The following is a 25,270-nucleotide window of genomic DNA, read 5'->3' on the forward strand; positions in this document are numbered from 1 at the left end:
CAGTGGTAGTAACCTGGAACTCGGTGCCTACGAGGGTGGTGGAAGCAGAGACGATCAATGATCTTATAGGTAATTGGGTGGACACTTGAGGGAAATAAACATGCAGAGCTTGGGGATAGAGCTGGAATGGGACTGACTGGATTCACAGTATCTTTACAGTACAGAAGGAGGCCATTCGGCCCATCGAGTCTGCACTGGCTCTCTGAAAGAGCATTCCACCTAGTCCCACTCCCCTGCCTTATCCCCGTAGCCTTGCACATTCTCTCTTTTCAGGTAGAAATCCAATTCCTTTTTGAATACCTCGATCGAACCTGCCTCCACCACCCTTTCAGGAAATTTGTTCCAGACTTCAACCATCCTCTGACAAAGGAGGTTGCCTTCCCTGATTCCCCCAAAGCCACAACTGCTCTCTTCATGCTCCACTTCCCAGAAGTCGGCTCTTCCTGAAGTCTGGATAGCCCTCTACAATTCAAACTTTTGAGTTTTACCTTCCGTAAAAATCCAACTCTGGTCGCGATAAAGCCAGGCAAGCTGAAGGCCCCAGTAGGGAATTCTGCAGGGTTTTCTAGAACACAACTTTGGGCCCAAGCAATTTGTAAGCTTTACAATTTCACTAAAAACTCAAATTTTATTTTAAACATAGATAGCCATGACCTTTGACGGACAAAGCTGATCCTTATTTGGACACGCTACATTCCTAATTGAAAACATCATTAAACGTTCTACATGTTGGGAACATATGTTGAATTGGCAGGGCATGCGTCACAGTACTGTGGGGTGTCAGAAGCAGTTCAAGAGAAAATATTTCAGTTGTCATCTGGACTTTTAAAATTCCTCATCGTAGTCTTCAGCACTACCATGCTTGCCTAACTTCACTGCAAACAGAGTTGGCTCCTTACAGAAAAACCCAAGTTTGAATCCTAAAAAAGACTATCCAAATTTCAGGAAGCCATTTCACCCCTGAGAGGTGAAACATGGAGGAAGGAGGACAACTGTTGCTCTAGGGGAAATCAGGGAAAGCAACTTCTTAGAAAAGACAAAGACCTGTAACTTGTTCTTCTGCAATGAGTATTAGGCCCCTCTTCCCACATACTGTGACTCAATCTGTACATATTCCTGTGGTCAACAAACTTGTACAGCTGCAGAGAGCAGCACCCACCCCATCAACTGAGAACAGAAAGGTTAATCTAACTAGAGACAAAGTACCAACCACAATTAAACTAGACTAAATATGAACAGAGCAGCTCTCAATCATGGGTCAGGAACGAGTCAAAACTTATGTCTCCATTTTATTGTAATGATGTGATGTACAACAAAAGGGTTTTTTTTTTTAAATGAATGTGTCTGGGTGAAGCATTCAAATAATCTAGAGAACAACCTTAACAGGGTTCACATCTGGGTTTCATGATGTAGGTTTAGTTCATAGCACCCTCGCCTTTGAATCAGAAGGTTGTGGGTTCATGTCCCACTCCCGGAAACCAAGAACTGTGAATGTACTCGAAAGAGTTACATGCGATCTGTTGATAACTCGAAAGAGTTACAAGCAGCTCTTGAACATTAAAAAGTTAACATTTGCAATGGGCTCAATGGGCCAAATGACCTCCTTCAATGCAGTAATAAGTATAACAAATTACATTTCGCTCTTGATCCAACACACCTTAGCACCAGAGCATCCTCTCATAACATCAGCAATCCTTGTGGGTTCCAATTGGAATTGCTAACCTCACACCAATTATCAGTGAATTGGGCAGCTGTGTGCTGTGGGCCAAAGCTCATTCACATCGAACCCTTACACATGACCAACCATCCCATCAACCTTTGCTGGATTTATATTGATGTCCTCGTAATGAAAGGCCAGTTTCTCACCACCTGCACCAATAGTTCTCTAGAATGCACTCAAACATCTGGGGCAAAGTTTATTTTAATAGCACTAACAAAGATTCCTAGCTGCACCAACTCGTGAGTTAAAGATAAAAGACATTAAAAAAGTCAAAAGTTATAAATATAAGATTTATTTTAAAACAATATTCAAATATAGATGTACTCTTGGAATTAGTTTCAGGTATTGGATGTGACTCTAAATTCACAGAGTAGACAGATTAGTAAAAAATGTGGTAATTAAAAATTGACTTCACTTTTCATAAGGCAATGGTAAATGTCAGGGCCTTTGTGTACCGGAATTATGGGATTTACTTAACTTTCAGATAATTGTATATTTTCTATGAGTCAACCAGAAACCAAAGCAGATAAAATGCATCCTATTAAACATAAGGAGAGGATGAGGCCAGAGGAACTGTTGCTGAACATGATCACAGTTCATTAAGTACAAGGTAACATCAGCAATGGGAAAATAGCTAGTGTTCCAATTTTATACTTCTTCATAAAAAACAACTGAAGATGAGGCAGCAGCTCGCAATGACAGAGGATGGGGGTTTTTTTGAGGAGGGGGTGATGAGTGGTTTTGAAAGGGGCAAGGTACAGTATCCAGAGAGAGGGAATCACTTACCAAGCTCACTGGCATGGTGGCCAGATACTGTACTTGAACAAAAATTAAGGACTTCCAATCTGACATTTCTTTTTCATTTTGTCCTTGGCTTCCGCATAAGTATTTGTTTAAATCAGGTCTCTGGTGGTCTGGTGGTAATAAATTTTGTAACTCACAGTACGGAAGTGAATGTTTTATGATTGAAATGCATTTGGGTTGGAGGGGAAAAGAAGAGCTGCTGATAAGTCAAAATTATTTTTTGATTTAGTGTACAAAAGACCAAGGAAGTAAGACTACCAGAAACATCTGCTATGTCATGAAACGTCATTGCTTTGGTCCTTGGCTGACTCCTAGAAATTGTGCAATTAACTGCAAGTTAAGAGAGTTCAGAGATAAAGCCAAGCTCAGAGGAACTGGAGGGTAGGGAATGGACAATTCAAAAACGTTTTTTTTTAAAACATCTCCCCATCACACCTCCCCCCATTGCGATTTGTTGCTCACATCCCTGTCGTTATAAAACCATGACATCCTCCAACTTACTGTGAGCAATACCACGGGAGATCGGCGAGGAGGGGCGGAGTTTGCTGCCAACACCACGCATGCGCAGTGCTAGTGTTGTGCCGCCATGTTTTTACAGACTCTCCCCCTGGACCCCCTCCCCCCCCGGAGAGACAGGGGCATTTCCTCGGTTTCACTGCGGAGTGAGGGGGAGGAACCGTGTGTAGCGCAGCTGTGGGGTTGTGGAAAAAGAACATTTTTATCCGAAATCTGCAGCGATGACCATGGGCAAGAGAGGGGGTGAAATATGGGACTTTATTTTAAGCCACTGGCTGGCCCTGCCCCCAGGGTGAGGTTAACCTTGGTCAGGCTGCACCTTCTGTCTCCACAGAGAATGTTTTCGAGGTAAAACCAGACTTTACAACTTCCTCTGGAACCGATATTTTGTCTGACCATCTACGTCTCTCAGTCCCAACTCACTCTGACTCCCCCTCACCCTGAATCTCCCCCCCTCACCCTGACTCTCCCTCACCCTCACCCTGACTCTCCCCCTCCCTCACCCTGACTCTCCCCCTCCCTCACCCTGACTCTCCCTCCCTCCCTCACCCTGACTCTCCCTCCCTCCCCCTCTGACTCTCCCTCCCTCCCCCTCTGACTCTCCCTCCCTTGTGCTGTGTAACAGTGAGATGCTGTTTCTGAAGGATAAACATTTTTTAAATGAAAGGCAGGCTGGGCGCAGCAGAGTGACATCAGCGCAGACCAGTGCACCTGCGCAGACCACAGTGATATTAAAAGGGTCAGTTTTTAATGAAAATGTTGTTCTAACATTAACAAAACTAAGTCAATGACCAGAGCTGAAGCTACGATATGTTTCATTAAACATATTCCATTGAGTGCAACGTTAACCTGATGCACCAGGTGGAAAATGATCAGGTTCAGGTTGATTTACACCCTTCCCAACTTTACTCTCTGCTAAAGTCAATGGACAATGAAATCAGGCAGGGTGCAAAAAGCAGCAGAACTGATTCTGCCTCTTAAGCACTGGGTGAGTTGGGTTAAAAGACCCTATACAATCAACGAAACCGGTTTCTCCAACTACAGTTTTTAAACTGAGAATTAGAAATGGTCTCTTGCTCTCTACATTTTCCAATTCTACTTTATAAACTTAGCTTCAAAGGTTTACAAATAGTTTGAAAGCTAGAAAGGATATTCGACGCTCAACTGGTTAAACTTGTTCAGGAGGTTCCACCTAAAGCAATAAGGTAGCATCAAGAAATTACTCTTTTAAACCATCTTACTTGCTGAATCATTTGTGTTGTCTGTTGTCATGAGGTTGGCATCCACCTCTCCAGGTTGTGCTGCAGTTACACATGCTGGGTTAAAGGTCCAGGTTTGGCCCCCAACTCCCACACGTAAATCTGCATCACCATATACCTTTAGTACCTTCCCAACCTGTCCCAGTGCCTGCAGAACATACAACAGAAAATAATATTTAGTATAATGAGGATTCCAGACTACAACAACACTGTACTATAAATATTCATCGCCTTATGTTAATCAAAGCAAGGCAGCAACTTCTTATTCAGCAGGAAGCTGGGTCAACTGACCAAGGTGGTGAATACTTGAACCCCCAAGATCAGGAATGTACCATACCTGGTCAAAGCTGAGATAGTTGGGCTTACCAGAGCTCTGACACCTGACCTGTATACTACTGGGTCACTGGGGGGAGAAAAGGACAACAAAAACAGGCCGGCCAACGATATCACCACCCAATCACCTCTGGTGGTAGTACAGGGTGAGGACAGCATCAAGTTAGGCTATAATTCCAGTCATGGTTTAATAGCCTCCTAACACACTCTCTCTCTTGGCTCCCATATGAGGAATGGCCACTTGGACCAAGCAACAGAGGATGTCAGGTACCACAGAACTATTCCTGCAAGGAGTCAACATCTTCCGCTGAGTGGGGGTGGATTGGGAGGGAGTAGTATTGGGCAGGGGTGGGGAAAAGAGAGTGCAAGAATTAGTCATTCAAATGAATGATCCAGAAGATAAAATGAATGCCTGTGCAGACAAACATCTGGATTCACAGTAAAGTGATAAACAATAAACAATGCAAAATATGTTTTGAGTCTAATGACACAGATTATTCAGTTAGTATTAATCAAGGAATTTCCAAACTCCAGATTGTGTTTCCTGAGATATGCTTTACGAAGAAATGAAAAGGCGCTTACTGGAGTCATGCTGTCAGTCCATTCTCCATGGCCAGTTTGAAGTCTTTTTACAGTTTCTAAATCATCCATCACACGAACAATATCGCCGACTGTGTAGGTGTCAACCTGGAATGAATCAGAGATAAAATTGACTTCCTAAGGATCAGAAGGCATTTCATGTTTTAGGGCTTCAGCATGAATACACAACCCTGAGTTTATATCTCTGAAGTATTTAGTGATATTCATTATGGTCGAACAGATACAATAATCTCAATTAGAAAACTGTCCAAAGTGCCCAGCAAAGGCCACAATTTTGCATTTTGCTGATTTGAAACAAGTTTCTTCAGGAATTTTAATTCTAGTTTTAGTAATTCCTGGAGATTTACATAAAATTACATCACATTTACAGCCCAGAAACATGGACCCAATTGGTCCATACCAGTGTTTATGTTCCACATGAGCCTCCTCTCGCCTTACTTCATCCCAGCCAATCGGCGAATCCGTTTATCCTTTTATTCCTCATGTAATTATCTAGCTTCCCCTTAAATGCATCTATACTATTCACCTCAACTGTTCTATGTCGTAGCAAGCTTCATGTTCACAGCACTCTCGAGTGACTATCTTACATTAAAGCTTCGTTCCTTTGGACTCCCCACCAAAAGTGGAGAATCTCAAAATTGACCCTGTTGAAACCCTCCATAATTTTAAAGACTTCCATCAGGACAATGAGAAAAGAGCCCTAGCCTGTTCAGTGAAAGTTTCCTGAAAGTTATAACCTCTTGGTTCTGGGATCATACTTGTAAAATTTTTTTTGCACCTTCTCTATATCCTTTCTATAATTTGAAGAACAAAGTTGAGTACCAGTAAAACATGTGCAGAGAAATAGAATTTCCCATGTCTACTGGGAAGTAATTCTAAAAGAGCCTCCAAAACAAGTAGTAAAGTACCAATTGTGAAATTATGGAGGAACATAGGACTTAGGAGCTGGAGTAGACCATTCAGCCCTTCAAGCCTGCTCCTCCATTCAATAAGATCATGGCTGATCTGGTTGTGGTCTTAACTCCGCTTTCTTGTCTACCTCCATAACCCTCGACTCCCTTGCCTATCAAAAAGCAATCTAACTAAGCCTTAAATAAATTCAATAACCTAGCCTCCACTGCTTTATGCGGGGAGAGAATTCCACATGCTAACGACCCTCTGAAGAAAACATTTATCCTCATCTCGGTCCTTAAAAGGGAGACCTCTTATTCTTAAACTGTGTACCTTAGGTCTAATCTCCCCCACAAGAGAAAACATCAAGATCTTATATACATTTCAATAAGATCATCTCTCATTCTTCCAAAGGGTATAGGCTCAACCTGTTCAACCTTTCTTCATAAGGTAAGCCCTCCTCCCACCTCACTTCATCCCAGCAAATCGACAGACTCTTTTATTCCTCATGTACTTATTTAGCTCCCCTTTAAATGCATCAAAACTATTCACCTCAACTATTGCATGTGGTAGCAAGCTCCAGATTCACAGCACTCTCGAGTGAAGACGTTTCTCCTGAATTCCTCATTAGATTTATTGGTGACATCCCAGGAATGAGTTGAGTGAACCTTCTCTGAACTAGTTCTAACACAACCATGGGCTGAATTTTCTGGCTGACGTGTGGGTGGCGGAGCCTGCACATCAGCGCTTAAAATATCGCACGCTGACGTCGCGCGAGCGTCCTGACATCAGCACGCAGCATCGCGATGTTTAGGTTGGCGGGCGCACTATGCAGCGCCCGCCATTAATTAAAGGCCTTGTTAAGTCACCAATCGTCGATGATTTTGAGGGGCCCATGCGAACTTCGGTTCAGCATACGGGCCCAACAGGCAGGCGGGTAAGTGATTTTTTAACAAACCTCATCCACTGGCGGGATGAGGTTTGATTTCGGATTTTAAAAAGTTTAGTGAAGTTTCTGTGTACTTCATTAACGTGTCCCATCTTGTGTGACATTTTCACATGAGGGGGACATGTTAATGATTTTTTTATTTTGCTAGTTTTGAACTTTCACCACCTTTCAGCGATCTCCCTGAGGCAGCACTTAGCCTCAGGGAGATGTGTGCTCTTTCACACGCATGCGCGAAAGAGCGCACTCTCGCAGTTGGGGAATCCCCCCCGCCCCCACAGGAAGCGCATAGCGCTTCCCGTCAGGCGTCATGCTGGGCGGGGCCTTAATTGGCCCGCCCACGTAAAATGGCGGCGGGGCCCGTTTCGGCGGCGGCGATCGGCTGCTCGCCCGCCCAATCGGTCAGGCCCACCTATCAAGGGCAAAATTCAGCCCCATATCTTTTTTGTAAATGAAGAGACCAAAACTGTACACAGTACTCCAGATGGGGTCTTACCAAGGCCCTGTATAGCTGCAATATAACTTCCCTACTTTTTATTCCATTCCCCTTGTAATAAATGGCAACTTTCCATTGCCTTCCTAATCACTTGTACTATTTTAGAAGTTTCTTCCAAGGTAGAAATCCTATGGGACGTATTAAAGTTGTGCAAAGTAATTCTAACATAAATGAATGACTTCAAACCAAAGTCATTTTATCCCAGAGTTATTTTGTCAATCAAAAGTTTTGTAATAATGTTGGGCTGGATTTACGGTAAGAACAGCACTCACCATTCCGAACATGTAAATTAGAAAGCAATCGTACATGCACAGTTAAATGTGAAAACCAGAAAATTGTTGTCCAAGATGCCCTCCTCCATCAGCTGCATAATAGTACCTTATCAAGAGACTCACCACTGAAAGACATGGAGTACCGTGAAGTCGCTGTACTTACCTGATACACGCACTAACCTCACCAGAAACAGTTAAGGCTCATCGATCACAGTGCAAGTATCATTTTAGCAGCATGAAGAATCTTAATTACTGCCGAACAGCTTCTCTGGGACTGAAAATTAACTTTAACAAATGTGGAGCCTTATTCTTTCAGAATTTAATTATTGCTGGAGATTTTTAAATGCCTTTAAATAATTTAAAACTTTTTTTTCTGTCTTAAGTCAAGGGCACTGCACTTCTTCAATAGTTGGTTGACAGGACTTTGTGAAAAAATCCACAGAAAGTCTAGGAGCAAAGGTGAGACTGGTGCCTTTTGTTTGCCACTTACTGCAAAATTCTGCCCAGTATTTTCAAAACCACTTAAAAATAATCTAGGCAGCATTGTTAAAGCTGTTCATTAATATTGCGACAAAAACTAACGTCTCTACAACTAACTCTTGGGTTGAGCCACAGAAATTATATTTTGAATCATGTATTAAATATTCAAATAAAAGAACTGTTAATATATCTTTACATCTGTTGTTACTATAGCATTGCAAAACTGGTTACTGGGGAAATACCTATTTCCATAGTCAAATTAATTTAGATTGCCAGAAAATCACAACTGTGCACAAGTCATAATTTGAATTTCCAGAGACTGAAAATTGAAATGGAGTTCAAGACGCCATGACCTATAAAGCAATATTGAAATTTGCTGCAATATCTTGTAGTAATTTATCAGACCAGTGAAAGTGGTATGTTGAAACCTCCCACAGTTATGTAATAAAATTTAACAAAGATTTGATTAAAAGCATATATCTGGCACAGGAACTGCTGTACTTCTCTTTGCAAAGAGTGGATAAGCTGGTTAGATCTCAATAGGGGAATTATTAGTCTATTGTCCTATAACAGAACTGTTTCTGTCATTAAATGAGTAATGACTGGTTTGAAGAGTCAAAACTGCAAGCCAGTGTTACAAGATAAGTGGCTCAATTCATTTACATCTCTTAGGCAAGGCTTAGTGAATAGTTAATTGCAACACACTTATCAGTCTTCACACACACTATTCAAATTGAGCAGAAATGAGAGAACATTCCAATGAATTACATGATGAATAGTCATTTACTTTATATTTCTCTGACATTTAAGGTGCATTAGGTAAGGATACTCTAAAGTCTAATACCAATTTTGAGGATAAATGAATATATACAAATCTATACAATATCACTAAAACAACTTGAGAAAATACAACAACCTTAATTAGGGAAACTCACCAATTACACCAGTGCTAATCCTCTTTGATGTCTGATGATTTATCAAGTATGTTTCAATAGTCATAGCACTTGGAAGATAATTTGTTTTACTTTTTATTAATAAGCTACTTAACGGGCATCTATGAAGTACTAACATACTTTGACTCAAGTCAGATGTCTGGTTATTGTAAATATTAATAATAGATTAAGTTGTTCATTTCTAGTTAAGTCTAGTTTTCATAAAGCAGGTTGAGCTGACTTTCAATATTATTTTTAAATTACAAATTGCTGACATTGAAAGTCTTAAATCAGAACTGCACCATATTTTCCGTCTCTATTTTTGAGTACAGTAAGTTCTTGGAATGACCCAGATAGGTCAGTGAGACTGTAGCTGTAAATGCTGATATTCAAGAGTACAAATCAGGAGAATGCATGTGGTCTTCCCTGGAATAAAGAACCCAGAAATAAAATATGTTCAAAACACTCACACTCTGGAAATGCACGTTTCAAGGGAGCATTTGGGTAATTAATAAAATATTCTCTATTTATTTGGGAGAAATTTGGATCCAGTACTTACTGCAGCATACATCTTTTCCATTTAATTTTTTTTCAGAAAAACTAAGACATGTTTTGTAGCAGGCTTGATCTGTGGTTCAAGTGTGCTTTGCACCATTTGTCACCTCATGTATTTGTAACTAAAATGTTTTACACTAGACTTTAGATTCTCTTTGTGAAGTGCATTTTTGATTTTGTAAACTCAATTTAAAATAGAAGTAAGGCAGCATAAAGCTAACATCAGTAAAGCTTTTGCTTCAAAACACTACCTCTCCACTATAGTTATTGACAATCTGGGAATTCTAGAAGATATCACTTCATGTCATTCTGTAGATATACGAGAAGACTTACATTTATATAGGATCAGAGCACGGTTATAACACAGGAGGCACCATTCAGCCCTTCAGATGCTCATCCAATTTCCTTTTGAAAGCCACAACTGAATCTGCCTCCACCACACTCTCAGGAATTGCATTCAAGATCCTAACCACCTGCTGCATAAAAAAGATTTTCCTCATGTTGTCATTGGTCCTTTTGTCATTTACCTTATATCGGAGTCTTCTTGTGTTAAACCCTCCCTTCAATGGGGAGCAGTTGCTCTCTATCAATTCTGTCTAGACCCCCTCATGATTTTGAACACCTGGTTTCCCCAAAGGCTGGGAATAGTAAAACGATTAGTTATGCTATTAAACCTCAATCAATCATGTTCATCTAGACTTCAGACCTAATTCCTGATGGCATTTTTGACAACTGCCTCCATACAAAGTTCATAATGTTAGAGCCAGCCTCTGTGAAAAGTATAACAATTTAAACAGAACAGAACAGCATTTATGTCAATCAATAATTGTCTAGTATGCTCAATTGTAATGTGTGCAGTCACTGTCCCAAAAAACCTTTAGGTTATTCATTTGCTAGGGCATGGACACCAACTTGCACTGTAACACAGTGGGCAAAGGAATGTTACTTGTACAATGTTATATTGTGATTGTTCACGGGCACCAGGAAATTAATATTTAGCACCTATTAAACATGTATATTCATTGAAGGATGTTTGTTTATACTGGTTTTTCAAAAGTTGTTGGACTTGTATTCAAACTGGTTTAGAAGTCCACTGATCATGTTCAAATATATTTGCAACCAGTACAGTTGAAACAAATTAACCCAGGTTTAATCTGCTCCTGTAGTTTGCCTGCACTTATGAGATAACTATCATTTATAAGGTTCTTCATCCCATCATGTAGCAATAACTGCCATGAGTACAGTTCTTAGCCGCAATGTACTAAGCAGAAAGTATGTTTTCCCAAGTACAAGAACAGCCAATTAAGGATGTATTTTCTACACACCCCACCCAAAATGCAGTTTGTCGCCATGGGTGACCCCTTTTCCGATCACACAAGGAATGACACACCCACAACCTTTACTAAACCAAATAAAAGACAGAGAGAAGCAAAATGAGTTAAGGGGAAATAAACAGCAGAGGTGAGGCACCGAAGAAGAGGAGAAACACACAGGGAAAGTGTAACACAAAGACATCAGAATTTGACCATGTTTAATTCCAAGAGAGATCAACTAGTATACATTATAAATGAATAAATGTACTGGAAGGAAAATGTTATCAATGATTCATTGTTAAGAATTTGCCCAACACATGGGCTGAGTTGAGAAATTCAAAACTAACAGATCTAAACTAAAAGGCTGCTTGTGCTTGCTCATCTTGATGTTTTTACTAAATGATGCACTGATGATAAATTGATTTGCCTTTTCTTTTAATACAGAGCTATGGGCTTTCAGCTGTGTAAATGGAAACATTTCAAATTTGAGTCTACACAATGTCGTCACATATACAAACTGTAAAAGTTTAACCACTCCCAATTCCCTTCTAGCAAATCTTCCCTTGTACAGTGGCAATGTACACAGGGCATTTAATGGTACATGATAGGAGGAAGAACCCTTTATAAATGATAGCCACCTCATAATTGTAGGCAAACTACAAGAGCAGATTAAACCTGGGTTAATTGGTTTTAACTGTACTGAGTTCAAATAATTAGATTAATAACAATTAATTCAAATAATTCACAGTTCGACATACAAGTCCAACAACTTTTGAAAAATCGGTATAAACAAAACTGCATGCCAAACATCCTTCAACAAATGTTTATGTTAAATATATGTTTAATAGCTAAATGTTAACTTCCAGGTGCCCTTGAGTGATCGCAGTATAACACTGTACAATTAACATTCCTTGGCCCACAGTGTTCCAGTACAAGTTAGTGTACATGTCCTAGCAAATGAATAGCCTTGAGGGTTTTTGAGACTATGACTACACACCTCTCACACCTGAGCATGCTAGACAATTACTGATTGAGATAAATGCTCTATGTTCTTCCCTCTGGCTTTGACTGGTGACATATATTAATGACTGTCTTTTGAAAGCTGGCACCTCAGTTCCTGGTTTTATCGATGAATGGATTAATTTTTTTTATCCCTCATAAATCCTTCATCTATTCTGGGCTATTAAACTCTGCATAACTGAAAGTATCTGAACTAAACTGGAATCAAATGTCAAAAGATTTTCTTGCCTCAGTATGTTTAAGCTATTTGCATTTCTATTTAGCAGTATTACTTGGAAAACAGTTTTTTTTTCAACTAACAAGTATCATTTTAATTACAAGTTAATGAGGCTATAAGCAACTATTCATTTTTATTTCGTGCTTTTTAATACAAACTAATACTTTTCATTGCTCTACAAGTTATAAACAAAATATGTAATTCAAATGGGCCAATAACTCTTTCAGAAGATGACTGGATTCCCATTCATGAGCAACACACCTGACATTTTAGGTTGCGCGATGGGAAATTGCCATTCTCGGCCAAGCCGCGGGTTAGAATTCTGCCTAGCAGTTGCCTCAGGACAGGTTTTAAAGGAAGTCTTGATTTGCACCATGATTAGAGACATGGGAAGCTGCTTAGCTATATAAATCTCGAAGCAGAAAAACAACTTTAAGTTAGGCGTAATCGCCAAGTCCCAATGGGTATCAAGACTTTAACCCTGATTGCTGCTTTGATGTTGTTTTCTTGCTGTGAACAATACGGGTAGAAATTCAACAACATTGTGCTTGCCTGTAAAACAAGCACACCAATAACAAATGTAGCAGTAGAAAGCAACATCTAATTGCACGTGGATCAATTGCCCAGGTCCTTTATTAGGCGGCTGCATGAACTGAGTGCTAACCTCATTTTGACACGAAATAATGGCAAGGCACACATTACTGAACCCCCGACATGGTATGTTCCATCTGGAGTGGAACGGACACTCTCAGTAATAACTGGTCTACAAGCAGTCTAACCAGTCACCCTTAGAGGGGGGATCCACTGGATGCTGCCATCAAAAATACAAGTACTATACTTATCTTGATGTGACACTTCCAGGAACCACCCGATAAGTTTGGGCCATAGGGATGACTTTCTCTAGAGGTGCAGCAAGATCCAGTAACCTAACCTAACTATTCCAATCGAGCCAGAGGGCCAATAGGTCCACTAGTTAGACACAATAAGGAAGCTTACGATCAGCTATGCACCTGAAAATGAGTGATAACAAATATAGTCCCCTTTGTTTTTAAAATATTCTCAGTTGCAGTGTTCCTCCATGGGCACAGTCCCTTTAAGTTAACAGTAGAATGGATGTACATGGGTAATGCAAGCTGATAGGATCCATTTGATGTGTTTCCCCTTGTTAATACCAGTGTACAGCGAAGCTGAATTGGTTTGACAATGATAAAAAGCAAACCTTTTCAGTCTCTGCCTGTTTTTTTTTTTGCTGATATATAACAAAATGGGACACCGACTATAACAATGCAAAAGAAAAATACTGCCGATGCTGGAAATCTGAAATCAACACAGAAAATGGTGGAAATACTCAGCAGGTCAGGCAGCAGCTGTGGAGAGAGAAACAAAGTTAACGTTTCAGGTTGATGACTTGTCATCGGTTCTGAAACATTAATTCTGTTTCGCACTTTTTTCAAGCACTTTCCGTTTTTATTTGGGACACTGACTACCTGTTTCCTGCTTATATTACATTACCATCCTTCTCCTTCCACAGTGTTTTGAAACAGATAATGCACAGAGTTTATAATGCCAGGTAAGATCAGTAATACAATAATTCAGAGCCCCTGAATTGGAGAGCTCACATCCAGATTAAATCAAAACTCCTATGATATAGTACTCTCAAATTAAGGCTGATTAAGAAACAGACATAGGAAGAGCATCTGTTTGGAATACTGAATTATTTATGTTGTCTTATTGTGGTTAAATGTGACACATATTTCACGGATACAGAAGGTTTACCACATAAGAAAGCAGGCTCTACTATTGGCTGTACCTTTGTAAGAGCTCCAGAGTGGAAGGTCCATCGAATGTTATTGCTGTACTGAACTCTCACATCTCCGCGGTCTGTTATTCTGTGCACAGTACCAGTCCGTCCAACATACTGTACAAAAAAAAGTGGAGGGGATTAATTCAACAGCAAAAGAGTGACCTCTGCCATACTGAAATCCTAATAAGCAGAAAAATTGCCGTCTCATTCCACACCAGGTAATTGGAAGGGATTATTTTGCACTCAGAAAAACGGACATGAAGGTGGTGGTAAGAGTGTATGGTTTGTTTATAAAGAGTTCTGATCAACCTTATTATTGCAATGTTTAATAGTCACTTTAAGCCTTTCACCTCAAGTCTGGGAAACTTTGAACTTGACCACAATATTTCTTTGATTGGCTTCAGACTTTTCCTTTGCTTCTCTTCCTCTAAAACTTTCTCTCGTGGATTTTAATTCAGAGTCTTTTCAAATTTTGCCAAATTTTCAGTTGCTACTTTTTTTCAGATGATGGCAACAGTCAGATAACACCTTGGGAACCTTGTGTACTTTTTATCACAAAGACACAAATCACACCCAAGTTCAAAGAAGAGGTACAACCAGGTATGAGGGAAGACTGGTGAAACTTGGCCTATCACTTTGAAAGTAGGGGACCTGACAGAGGTATACAAGTTGTAAATAGTATGGACATATAAATCTACAACATTATTTCAATGAAACTTGTTAAAAGCTTAAACTAGTAAAGGTAACTGTAGACTAGTAACAACAAAAACTCGCATTTATGCAGCGCCATAAACTGAAAAACATCCAAGGCATCATCAGACAAAAACGGATGCCGAGACGGAGGAGATTTGAGCAGTGGCTCCCAAAAACATGTTTAAAGAGGTCAGTTTTAAGAGGGGCCTTAAAGGGGGAGATGTTGGCATAGCGGCACTGTCACTCGATAGTAATCCAGAGGCCCAGCCTAATGCTCTGTGGATAAAAGCAAAACACTGTGGATGTTGGAAAATGATGGAAAAACTCAGCAGGTCTGGAGAGAGAAACAGAGTTAATGTTTTGAGTCCATATGACCCTTTTTCAGAGCTAAAGAGAAGTAGAAATGTGATGGATTTTATACTGTTTAAGAGGGGGTGGAGCAGGTGGAACAAAATAGGTCAGAGATCGGTGGGAGCTCAAGAGAGATTGATAAAGATGTCATGGACACAGGACAAAGAGAGTGTTAATGGTAGTGTTAAAGACTAAAGAAAGTGCTGATAGCGGCATGAAAGTACGACAGCAGAATGTGTTAATAGCAGAACAAGGCTCAATGCTCTGTGAAAGCAAAACATAAAAACAGGTGACAGATCACCATGGTGGGGGGTTGGGGACCATCAACAGAGGGATTGTATACCCCATAATCTGCAACCTCAAAGGTTTTCTCCAGTAAATGGCTGACCTACTTCCCCAGAACTTCTCCACCACCTACAAGGGACAAGTCAGGCGGCTGATGGAATACTCTTGCCTGGATAGACGCAGCTACAAAACTGTTCAACAGCCTTAATACCATCCAGGGAAAAGCAATCTGCTTGATCAGTACAAATTTTACTATCTTAAACATTCACTCCCTCCACTATTGGCATTCTGTGGCTACAGTGTGTACTATCTACAGAATGCACTGCAGCAACTTGCCAAGGCTTCTTCAGAAGCACATCCCAAATCTGCATCCTCCACCACTTAAAAGGACAAGGGTAAGTAGTGCACATCACCTGCAAGTTCCCCTCCAAGTCAAACACCATCCTAACTTGGGCATATATTGTTGTTCTTTAATTGAAAAAGGGTCAAGTTCCTGCAACTACCTAACAGCGCTGTGAGAGTACCTACACCATACAATTGAAAAATTTAAGGGCAACTTGCAAGACCAACCTTGCCAGTGGCAACCGTATCCTGAGAATTAAAAAATGATTAATTTGTAATAAAGTGAAAACAAAATATACCAGCCTTGCCAGCAATGCCCGTGTCTCAAGAATTAATTCAAGTGAAAGGGTTATATTAATTTGTAACAAGGTGAAAGTAAAATATTAAAAAATGAGAAAAAGAGAAAGAAAGATGGTGGGGGAGAGAATCCAGTATGAACAGGAATTTAAAAATCTTTAGTTTTATTTTAAAAAAAATAATTCCATCTTTTAAATGAAAGAAAGGATCCAAAGTAGTGTTTTAAAGTGATAGATGATCAGGTGGGGCTGGTCAACTTGAAAAGAATAAATGGGGAAGGAAGGAAAAGAGGACAAGCAGAGTTGAAATGTTTCTTGTAAACTTTCAATTAAAATGGGGTTTAGAAGTTTACCTTCATAGTTCATGGTTACTATTACAGCAATGAAGCAATTCCTGAAGCCACAATGGTTTTATTTTTGGAATGTATATTAGAGTTGGTCACCGCATCACAGGAAGGACATAACTGCTCTGGAGAGAGCGCAGAGGTGGTTTACAAAAATGCTGCCAGGGCTTGAAAATTGCAGCTATGAGGAGAGATTTGATAGGATAGGGTTGTTTTCCTTAGAACAGAGGCGGCTGAGGGGTGACTTAATTGAGGTGTACAAAATTATGAGTGACCTAGATAGGGTAGACAGGAAAGACCTGTTTCCCCTAGCTGAGGGGTCAATTACCAGGGGCCATAGATTTAAGGTGATTGGTAGAAGGATTAGAGAGAACATGAGGAAAAGCTTCTTCACGCAGAAGGTGGTGGGTGTCTGGAATTTGCTGCCTAAATCGGTGGTTGAGGCTGAAACGCTCAACTCATTTAAAAAGGTGCATCTGCATCTGAAGCGCTGTAACCTGCAAGGCTACGGACCAGCTGCTGGAAAGTGGGATTAAAATGAGCGGCTAGTTTCTTTTTCTGCCCGGCACAGCCACGATGGGCTGAATGGCCTCTTTCTGCGCCGTAACTTTTCTATGGCTCTAGTTTACTTTAGCGTCAAAGCAGAAAAATTTGAAAAGTTGCCAGCCCAAGAAGAATGGAATCTTTCAGAGATGCTGCCAACATTGAGGGTTACCTCCGCCATTTTAGGATTCCATCCTCCATGTCCTTCCTGCATCTGCCGTAGAATATCTATCTCCAGGAGGCATTTCACTTTGTCATTATGCTGGAACGTGTGGCCGTCAGCACTTTCCTGCCTGGGGAGCTCAACGTGTTCACCTGAAAGGAGAATGGAAACCTCAGCCTGAAAAACTCACAAACATTTTGAGAAGCGCGGCAACATTTTGACATTAAAACAAAGAATAACCTTACAGGTGCTGGAGTATAAATGCTGAATTGTAAGTGCTCCTCAACAAGACAATTTTTAAAGATTATATAAGATAAAAACAGGAAACTGCAGATGCTGGAAGATCTCAGCAGGTCTGGCAGCATCTGTGGAGAGAGAAACAGAGTTAACTGCGTTGCAAAGAAGAGTAACTCAACTCAAAGCATTAACTCTGTTTCTTCCTTCGCAGATGCTGTTAGATCTGCTGAGTATTTTCTGCAATTGCTTTTTTTATTTCAGATTTCCAGCATCTGCAGTATTTTGCTATTAAGACTGAGGTGTCAGAAGTGGTCCATAATTTCTCTATAGATATATCTTGTTATTACTCACTTGTTCAATCCTAGCTCCTTCAAGGTGTAAAACTATATTAGCTGAAAAAAAGCCTCAACTGTTGATGGAGCAGAATTCAGACTAAAATAGAGATGCTCCAACTGGACCACTAACATAAAAGCAAAATATTGCAGATGCTGGAAATACTCAGCAGGTCTAGCAGAACTAGAATCAAGAATGATGAAAAGTCAGAGACCTGAAACGTTAACTCTGTCTTTCTCACCACAGATGCTGCCAGACTGGCTGATTATTTGCAGCATTTTATGTATTGATGATGCTCTGGCCACATGAGCTCAGAGCAACCACACACAATGGTCAGAGAGTTGCAATGAAAGCATCTTGTAGCATCTTACCCGATCTGAGGACTTACTTTTAAATGACAAAATAATTACTTTTGAATATAGGGAATGTCAAGCTGTTCAAGTACAGCTACAACACAGGCGTCTACCCAGCAATGTGGAAAATTGCTCAGCTGTGTCCTGTACACAAAAAACAGGACAAATCCAACCCGGCCAATTACCGCCCCATCAGTCTATTTTCCATCATCAGTAAAGTGATGGAAGGGATCATCAACAGTGCTATCAAGCGGCACTTGCTTAGCAATCGCCCATTCACTGACGCTCAGTTTGAGTTCCGCCAGGATCACTCAGCTTCTGACCTCATTACAGCATTGGTTTAAACACGGACAAAAGAGTTGAACTCCCGAGGTGAGGTGAGGTGGGAGTGACTGCCCTTAACATCAATGCAGCATTTGACCGAATGTGGCATCAAGGAGCCCAAGAAAAGCTGGAGTCAATGGGAATCGGTGGGAAAACTCTCTGCAGGTTGAAGTCATACCCAACACAAAGGAAGATGGTTGTGATTGTCATCATGATTGTGAGGTCAGTCATCTCAGTTCCAAGATATCACTACAGGAGTTCCTCAGGATAGTGTCCTAGGCTCAACTATCTTCAGCTGCTTCATCAATGATCCTGCTTCCATCATAAGGTCAGAAGTGGGAATGTTCACTGATGATTGCACAATGTTCAACATCATTCGCGACTCCTCAGATACTGAAGCAGTCCATAGCCAAATGCAGCAAGACCTGGACAATATCCAGGCTTGGGCTAACAAGTGGTAAGTAACATTCACACCACACAAGTGCCAGGCAATGACCATCTCCAACAAGAGAGAATCTAACCATCACCCCTTGAAATTCAATGGCATTACCATCGCTGAATCCCACACTATCAACATCCTGGCATTTACCATTGACCAGAAACTGAAGTGGATTCGCCATATAAATACTGTGGCTCCAAGAGCAGGTCAGAGGCTAGGAATCCTGCGGCATGTAACTCATCTCCAGACTTCCCAAAGCCTGTCCACCATTTACAAGGCACAAGCCAGCAGTGTGATGGAATACTCTCCTCTTGCCTGGATGAATGCAACTTCAAAACTACTGAAGAAGCTTGACGCCATCCAGAACAAAGCAGCCCATTTGATAGGCTCCCCTTTCCACAAACATTCACTCCCTCCACCACCAACGCACAGCGGCAGCAGTCTACAAGATGCATTGCAAAAACTCACCAAGAATTCTTAGGCAGCACCTTCCAAACCCACTAACACCTAGAAGGACAAGGGCAGCAGATACATGGGAACATCACCCTTGAAGTTCCCCTCCAAGTCACTCATCATCCTGACTTGGAAATATATCGCTGTTCTTTCACTGTCACTGGGTCAAAATCCTGGAACTCCATCCCTAACAGCACTGTGGGTGTACCTACACCACAGGGATTGCAGCGATTCAGGAAAGCAGCTCACCACCACCTTCTCGAGGGCAATTAGGGATGGGCAATAAATGCTGGCCTAGCCAGCAATACCCACATCCCGCAAATGAATTTTAAAGAGGTAGGCAAATGTGGCAGCCAACTGATGCACAGCGAGATCCCACAAACAACAATAAGACAAATGACCAGATAATCAATTTTTGCTGTAGTTGGTTGAGGGAATAATTATTGTCCAAAACACTGGGACAACTCCCTGCCTTCCTCACGTAGTGCTATTGGATCATCATGTCCACCCGAGAGGACAGACAGGGCCTGGGTTTAGTTCCCTCAGTACTGCAGCAAATATCAGTTAGGTTATGTGCTCAAGTCTCTGGAGTGAGGCTTAAACCAACAACTTTCCAGTTCAGAGGTGAGAGTGCCGTCACTGAGTCCAACCTCAAAAGCAGAAATAGTTTGGTGCTAAAAGACAAAAAAATTAAAAGGCGCTACTAAACAGCAATAGCATACTTTCAGGAGTATTGTTTTGCAACCAAAGAATAAAAAATCATCATTTGCAATCATCCAGCCTGTCACTGGGTTCATTATTGCTGCTTTTACTGTAAATCTTCCGGAATGTTTTTGAAGTGCTGTATGTACAGAAAAGCTGTAGGTTGAAATTTGTTTCCCTAGTAGTCAACTGGTCAAAGTAGATTACTATGTAAGTGAAAAAAAATTAAAACTGCTATTGCGTCCTTTGACTTAGAACTCCATTTCTGTTCTGTTTTTAGAAATTCCTGGGCTGCTTATGCTCCTTTCCTACAGCTGACTGTGGTAGAACACATATTCAGCATGCAATAAAAAACATACTCTGAAGTTATTTGCAACATATTTCCACAATATCCAGAATTTAAAGCTGTCCTGGTTTTCACTTGAAAGAACCTTTAACACGTGGCACAAAACAACTGAACATTTTTGCTGCAATTTAGGTTTCAGTAGAATAGCCAAGTTCTGTGATCATTGTTGATTAAATGCCAACATTAGAGAGGCCAGCTTTCAAAAAAAATATTCTGAAACAAATCTTTGAGCTCCAAATTATTCACACAAAGGGCCAGAAGAGGACTTTGAGGCTCATTTTTTTTTTTTCAAATCCTTAAATCACCGATTGTTAATTTGAAACACAGTAATAACAGTTTGGTTGTTTTTCACTTACTGATGCGTACAGTATACAATTGTATATATTTTAAATAGGCTGCATAAGCAAACACAAGGAAATTTTAGATATTTGAGTTGCATAATGCTGCAGAACTAACCTGCAATGTGCTTTAAACTGGGACTGGGGTCAGAATAGCAGTTTTGCTTTCGTACCGCACAGCAATGTTCTGCGCTCTTAAGCCCAAAAAAGGGTTGAAAGTCCTGGAATTCAAACTGACAGCTCTGTGGTCGGTTGCCTCAGACAAGCTCACATTTATATAACAGCCAGGCCTGCCCTCCACCAGCATTTAGATCTGGCATGAACCGCATGCCAGTTTGTCAGACATTTCAGGTGTAGCTGCCAGGAGGTAGGGCGGCTGATGTAATTCCACCATCCCTACTTCTTGCAATAACATTGCCACAGAAGTTGGAGCACTCATGTCCACTGCCAGGGGGATATTTGATGGAGAGCAGAAAGAGGTGTGGACCTAGCAGAACTGGGGCCAAAGCAGAAATCAGCGTTCCCTGTGCAGGTTGTTTAGTTTGTACGTTATTAAAGCTGAGGAATTTCAGAGTTCTGCTGTTTCCCCAAAGTATAGAAGGTATTTCCATCATTTTGCAAATTGTACTTCCAGTAGGGTGGTGCTCAGCTGGAACAATTACTTTGGCTGCCTTTCACTCCTTGCTGTCATCGAGTTGTTTGTTGAGTGGAGATTTGGGATAGAAGTCAGTGGAAGTAAAGATCAGGGAAGATGGACAACAGCTGCCTGAACTGATATCATCCATTTTACAGCATCACCCAGGGACAACATTTTGTCTTTTGATTTGTAGTTTTTATTTCTGCTGGCTGTGGGCAACAATCAGACCCCAGTTGAACAGTTTGGCTTCAAGATTGAAGTCAGGGAGATTTGTTCCTTTGACAGGTGAGAGAGAGAGATTTCACAGAGCTTAACCTCCATGGAATTTCGCTTAAAGAAATGAGTGAGTTGGTTCGTGTCTGTGATATGGTAAATTGTATATGACGTGGGCTCTTTGGGCCAAATGCCCTTTTGTCATTCACATCTGTATCTTTCTCATGATTAATCAAATCTACTTTATCTGCGTGCATGAGAGTTCAGACTATTATAATCCCATTAAGGACCAGTAACTTTTCACTTAAAAGTAGACAGAATTTCAAATCCTAGGCATTTACTAAGAGAATAAAGCCACAAGATTTTGCAGTTTTAAACAAAAAAGATTTGAAGATATATCCTCCGATTGCCCTCAACAACACCTCCAGCTCAGCCTGGAAGCCCCTTTGCTTCTTGCCTGCAATGAGTTGTCGGGCAACCGGATTCCAACTCAAGTTCCAACGTCTGCTCATCTCCCAGCCTCTCCATTGGCTCATCTGAAACTGCGTCCCACTGGGTTGGCTGCACCCCGGCATCTAACCGCCTGCACGATCCCAGCTAGCCAGCTGTAATGAGCAGACAACCGATGATCGCCGCGGGATTCTCTCTGCCCCAACTGCCAGCTTCAAAGGGCAGTCAGCTTCACTTCGCTATAACCCGTTCCTGGGCTTCTCCGAGCCCCAGCTGCACGGAGCTGCTGCCCCTACAGACCCGGACTAAACTTGTCACGTGGGCTTTTCTTGCATGTCGTTCCCAAGTGCCCCGTGGTCAGATTTTTGAGCTGCAAACCCGTTCATGTGGGCAACATTTTTCGCGTCTTCTCCCCAGCCAAAGGGAACCCAGAGCTGAGCGCGTGCAGCCTATTCCCCGGCGCACTGTGCACTTGACTGGAGCCCAGGGCATACTGGGAGCTATCGTCCTCAGCCTCCGCCACGAAAAAAAATCACATTACATAAAATACACGCGCATATTCTCAGTATTCATTTATCCCAAATTCACCATGTACTCCAATGAATTACACATTGTACTCCAATGAATTACACATTTGTGTGGTAAAGTGGAGCACCCTGTACCTTTAAGGGAATGCAAGTGGACTAACCATGTGACAGCACTGACCAATCACTGCACAGCGTGGGCTGCTGGTTAATAAAGAGCTGGAGGTGGTTTGGGAAGGATTAAGTGTTCTGCCCTCTGTTGCATTAAACAATCACAGTCTGTTCTTATTTCGGTCTCTCCGTTATTGATAGTGAGCATCAATGAACAAGTGTATATGAAGGCGTGGGATTCAAGTTTACTCCACTAGTGAACTCATAGAGTCAAGACATAAAACTGGCGATGAGGATGAAATTAGCAAAAAATAGCACCGAGTAAGAATCCACAAGATGGGTGAGCAAAACATCAGGAGGAGAATCTGTCCTTATGTTGTGAAATAGACGGCGACCAGAGCAGGAAGCAGCGCTACAGTTTTAAATTTTAATAAAAAGAGAAAAGAAAAAACCCCCCCCCCACCCCCACCCCCGGAAGAATCGCGATTACGGGGATCCCGCCAAAACCTGAAAAGAGCAGCACAGGAAAGCGGCAGCTGCAGAGACAGAGTTGGAAAAAAACGACTGCTCTTAAAACAGCAACACATTTAAAGAGGTACATGCAAGAAAAATGGCTACGGACAGAAAATTATAAGAAACCCCAGAGAGAGGGAAACTCTGCAGAAGGCAAAACATGAATCAATCGATGGCAGACAAGAAAGCTGCGGTGAGCCAAACACCTGAATTGGTCATTAACTGGGAAGCCATCAGAACCACAGTCCCCTTGCAGTTGTTCACGATGCCACAGTTTAAGCGTGTCGATCCATTCGACCCCTTTGCAGATGACTGGTCTCAGTATGTCGAACGCCTAGCGTTCTTGTTTTACCACTAACGACACCGCGGGGGAGGGAGGCGCCGATTCTTTTGTCTTCTTGTGGGAGCAAAACGTACGGACTGATCCGCAGCCTCACGTCACCTCACACCCCCGACTCGAAGACTTTCGACGAGTTAGTAAAAATTGCACAAAGCCCTCAGTTACTATGCAGCGCTTCAAGCTCAAATCAAGGAACAGGCTACCGGAGGAGACATTAGCTGACTATGTTGCTGTTTTAAGGGCATTAACTGAACATTGCGAATTCAGAACGTCCATTAGTGATATGTTGAGAGACCAACTGAAACGCAGGATTGGAGATGATACTATTCAAAGGCGTTTGCTAGCCAAAGCTAATCTACACTTCAATAAGGCATCAGAATTAGCTACAGCCATGGAGAGTGCTGTTAGAAATTCGGAAGCACCTGTTAGAAATTCGGAAGCACAAAATGGCGCCGTCCATCTGATAGGGCGGGACAGACCTGCAAACAAAAGGCGCAAAAACATCGGACCCCACAGAAAGGCCGGGAACTGATGCACAGATTAGTAAAAAAACAGCAGTACCACAATGAAAACCCACAAAATGAATGAGAGAAATGCATCCAGTGGGTGACCGACATTTCAAACAAGTCGAATGTTTTTCTGTTACCGCTATGGTCGCATAAGGCAGCACTGCAGAGATAGGCTGAGACAGCATTTTAAAGATAAAGGGAGAGATCGTGACCTATGTCTCATGGAAGAACCAGGAGAAATAGAATCAGACATCTATTCATTATATAATCTGAAAGTGGGTAGAACCGAGCCAATCCAAGTAGTCATTATAGTCAACGGACAACCCAGTAAGAGGGAAGTTGATACTGGAGTGTCAATGTCCGTCATTGGAGATCATACATTCAGACACTTGAATAAAGGAACCCATCCTTTAAGATTGAAAGTTTTGGACACCTAACTGAAAACATACATGGGTGAAGAAAAATAAGACCAAAAGGGATATGTCAAGTCAAGGTGCAGTTTGAGAAACAGTCTCCAAAATTATCCCTATATGTAATGTCAGGCAGGGGATCGAGTCTCCTCGGAAGGAACTGGCTGGGAGAGATAAATCTTGAGGGCTCGCTAAGTTCCCAATTGGAAACCAGAAGCGTTACTGCAGGAAAAACGATTGCGTGAAGACTCAGCGGGAGAAGCCCGTAGAAATGTTACACTGGGACAGAGTTCAAGCTGAAGTCAGCATCCTTCGAAAAGAAAAGGAAAACCTGTTAAAGGACTTTCGCGTGCTACAAAATTCAAATCAGCTCCCAGTTTGTGTCACTGGAAAGATAAGAAGAAAAGGAAGAGTTAAACCTGTCTCTGGCCAAGTTAAGGAACAAATTAGCTGAGAAGGGGCAACAATATGAGATTCTCCAGGAAACTATTAATGAGGATAGGAAAGAATTTAAAGAACTGAAGCAGCAACTGCGTAAAAGCACCGAAGTTTTAAAACTAGAAGGCCCTGAGTTCTCAGAAGAGCTGTCGGAAAACCCAGCTATTGAGTTCACTCACGTTCAGCTCATGCCTGAGTCTAGTCCAGTCAATAGCGAAATTAAAGATACAGATCAGCGCCACCAAGGACATGCAGGAAAAAAAGAGGAATTATTGACAATCCTTGAAAAGAACAACATTTTTTTCCTCTCTGTGCTTTGTGCTTGTTATTGTCCTTTATCTGTTTCAGCTTGGAGGGGACAGGCAGCAGGAGTGAACGTGACTGCACCTGGAAGATGGTGAAATCATCCGCTGAGGAACCTAGTG

General features: G+C 41.5%; 1 protein-coding gene across 3 annotated transcripts in view; it reads right to left on the reverse strand.

Moving 5' to 3' along the window:
* Positions 1-25,270, reverse strand: part of mib2 (MIB E3 ubiquitin protein ligase 2) — a 254,519-nt gene that overhangs the window by 33,737 nt on the left and 195,512 nt on the right. For all 3 annotated transcript variants that reach the window (XM_078557745.1, XM_078557746.1, XM_078557747.1), the window contains exons 6-9: positions 17,185-17,327; positions 14,165-14,272; positions 5,215-5,319; positions 4,282-4,447 (exon numbers count right to left, since the gene is read on the reverse strand). In XM_078557745.1, the coding sequence (XP_078413871.1) occupies positions 4,282-4,447; positions 5,215-5,319; positions 14,165-14,272; positions 17,185-17,327 (522 nt within the window). The remainder of the gene's footprint in view (positions 1-4,281; positions 4,448-5,214; positions 5,320-14,164; positions 14,273-17,184; positions 17,328-25,270) is intronic.

Source organism: Cetorhinus maximus, chromosome 15 (assembly GCF_964194155.1).
Source record: "Cetorhinus maximus chromosome 15, sCetMax3.hap1.1, whole genome shotgun sequence".
Lineage (NCBI taxonomy): Eukaryota > Metazoa > Chordata > Chondrichthyes > Lamniformes > Cetorhinidae > Cetorhinus > Cetorhinus maximus.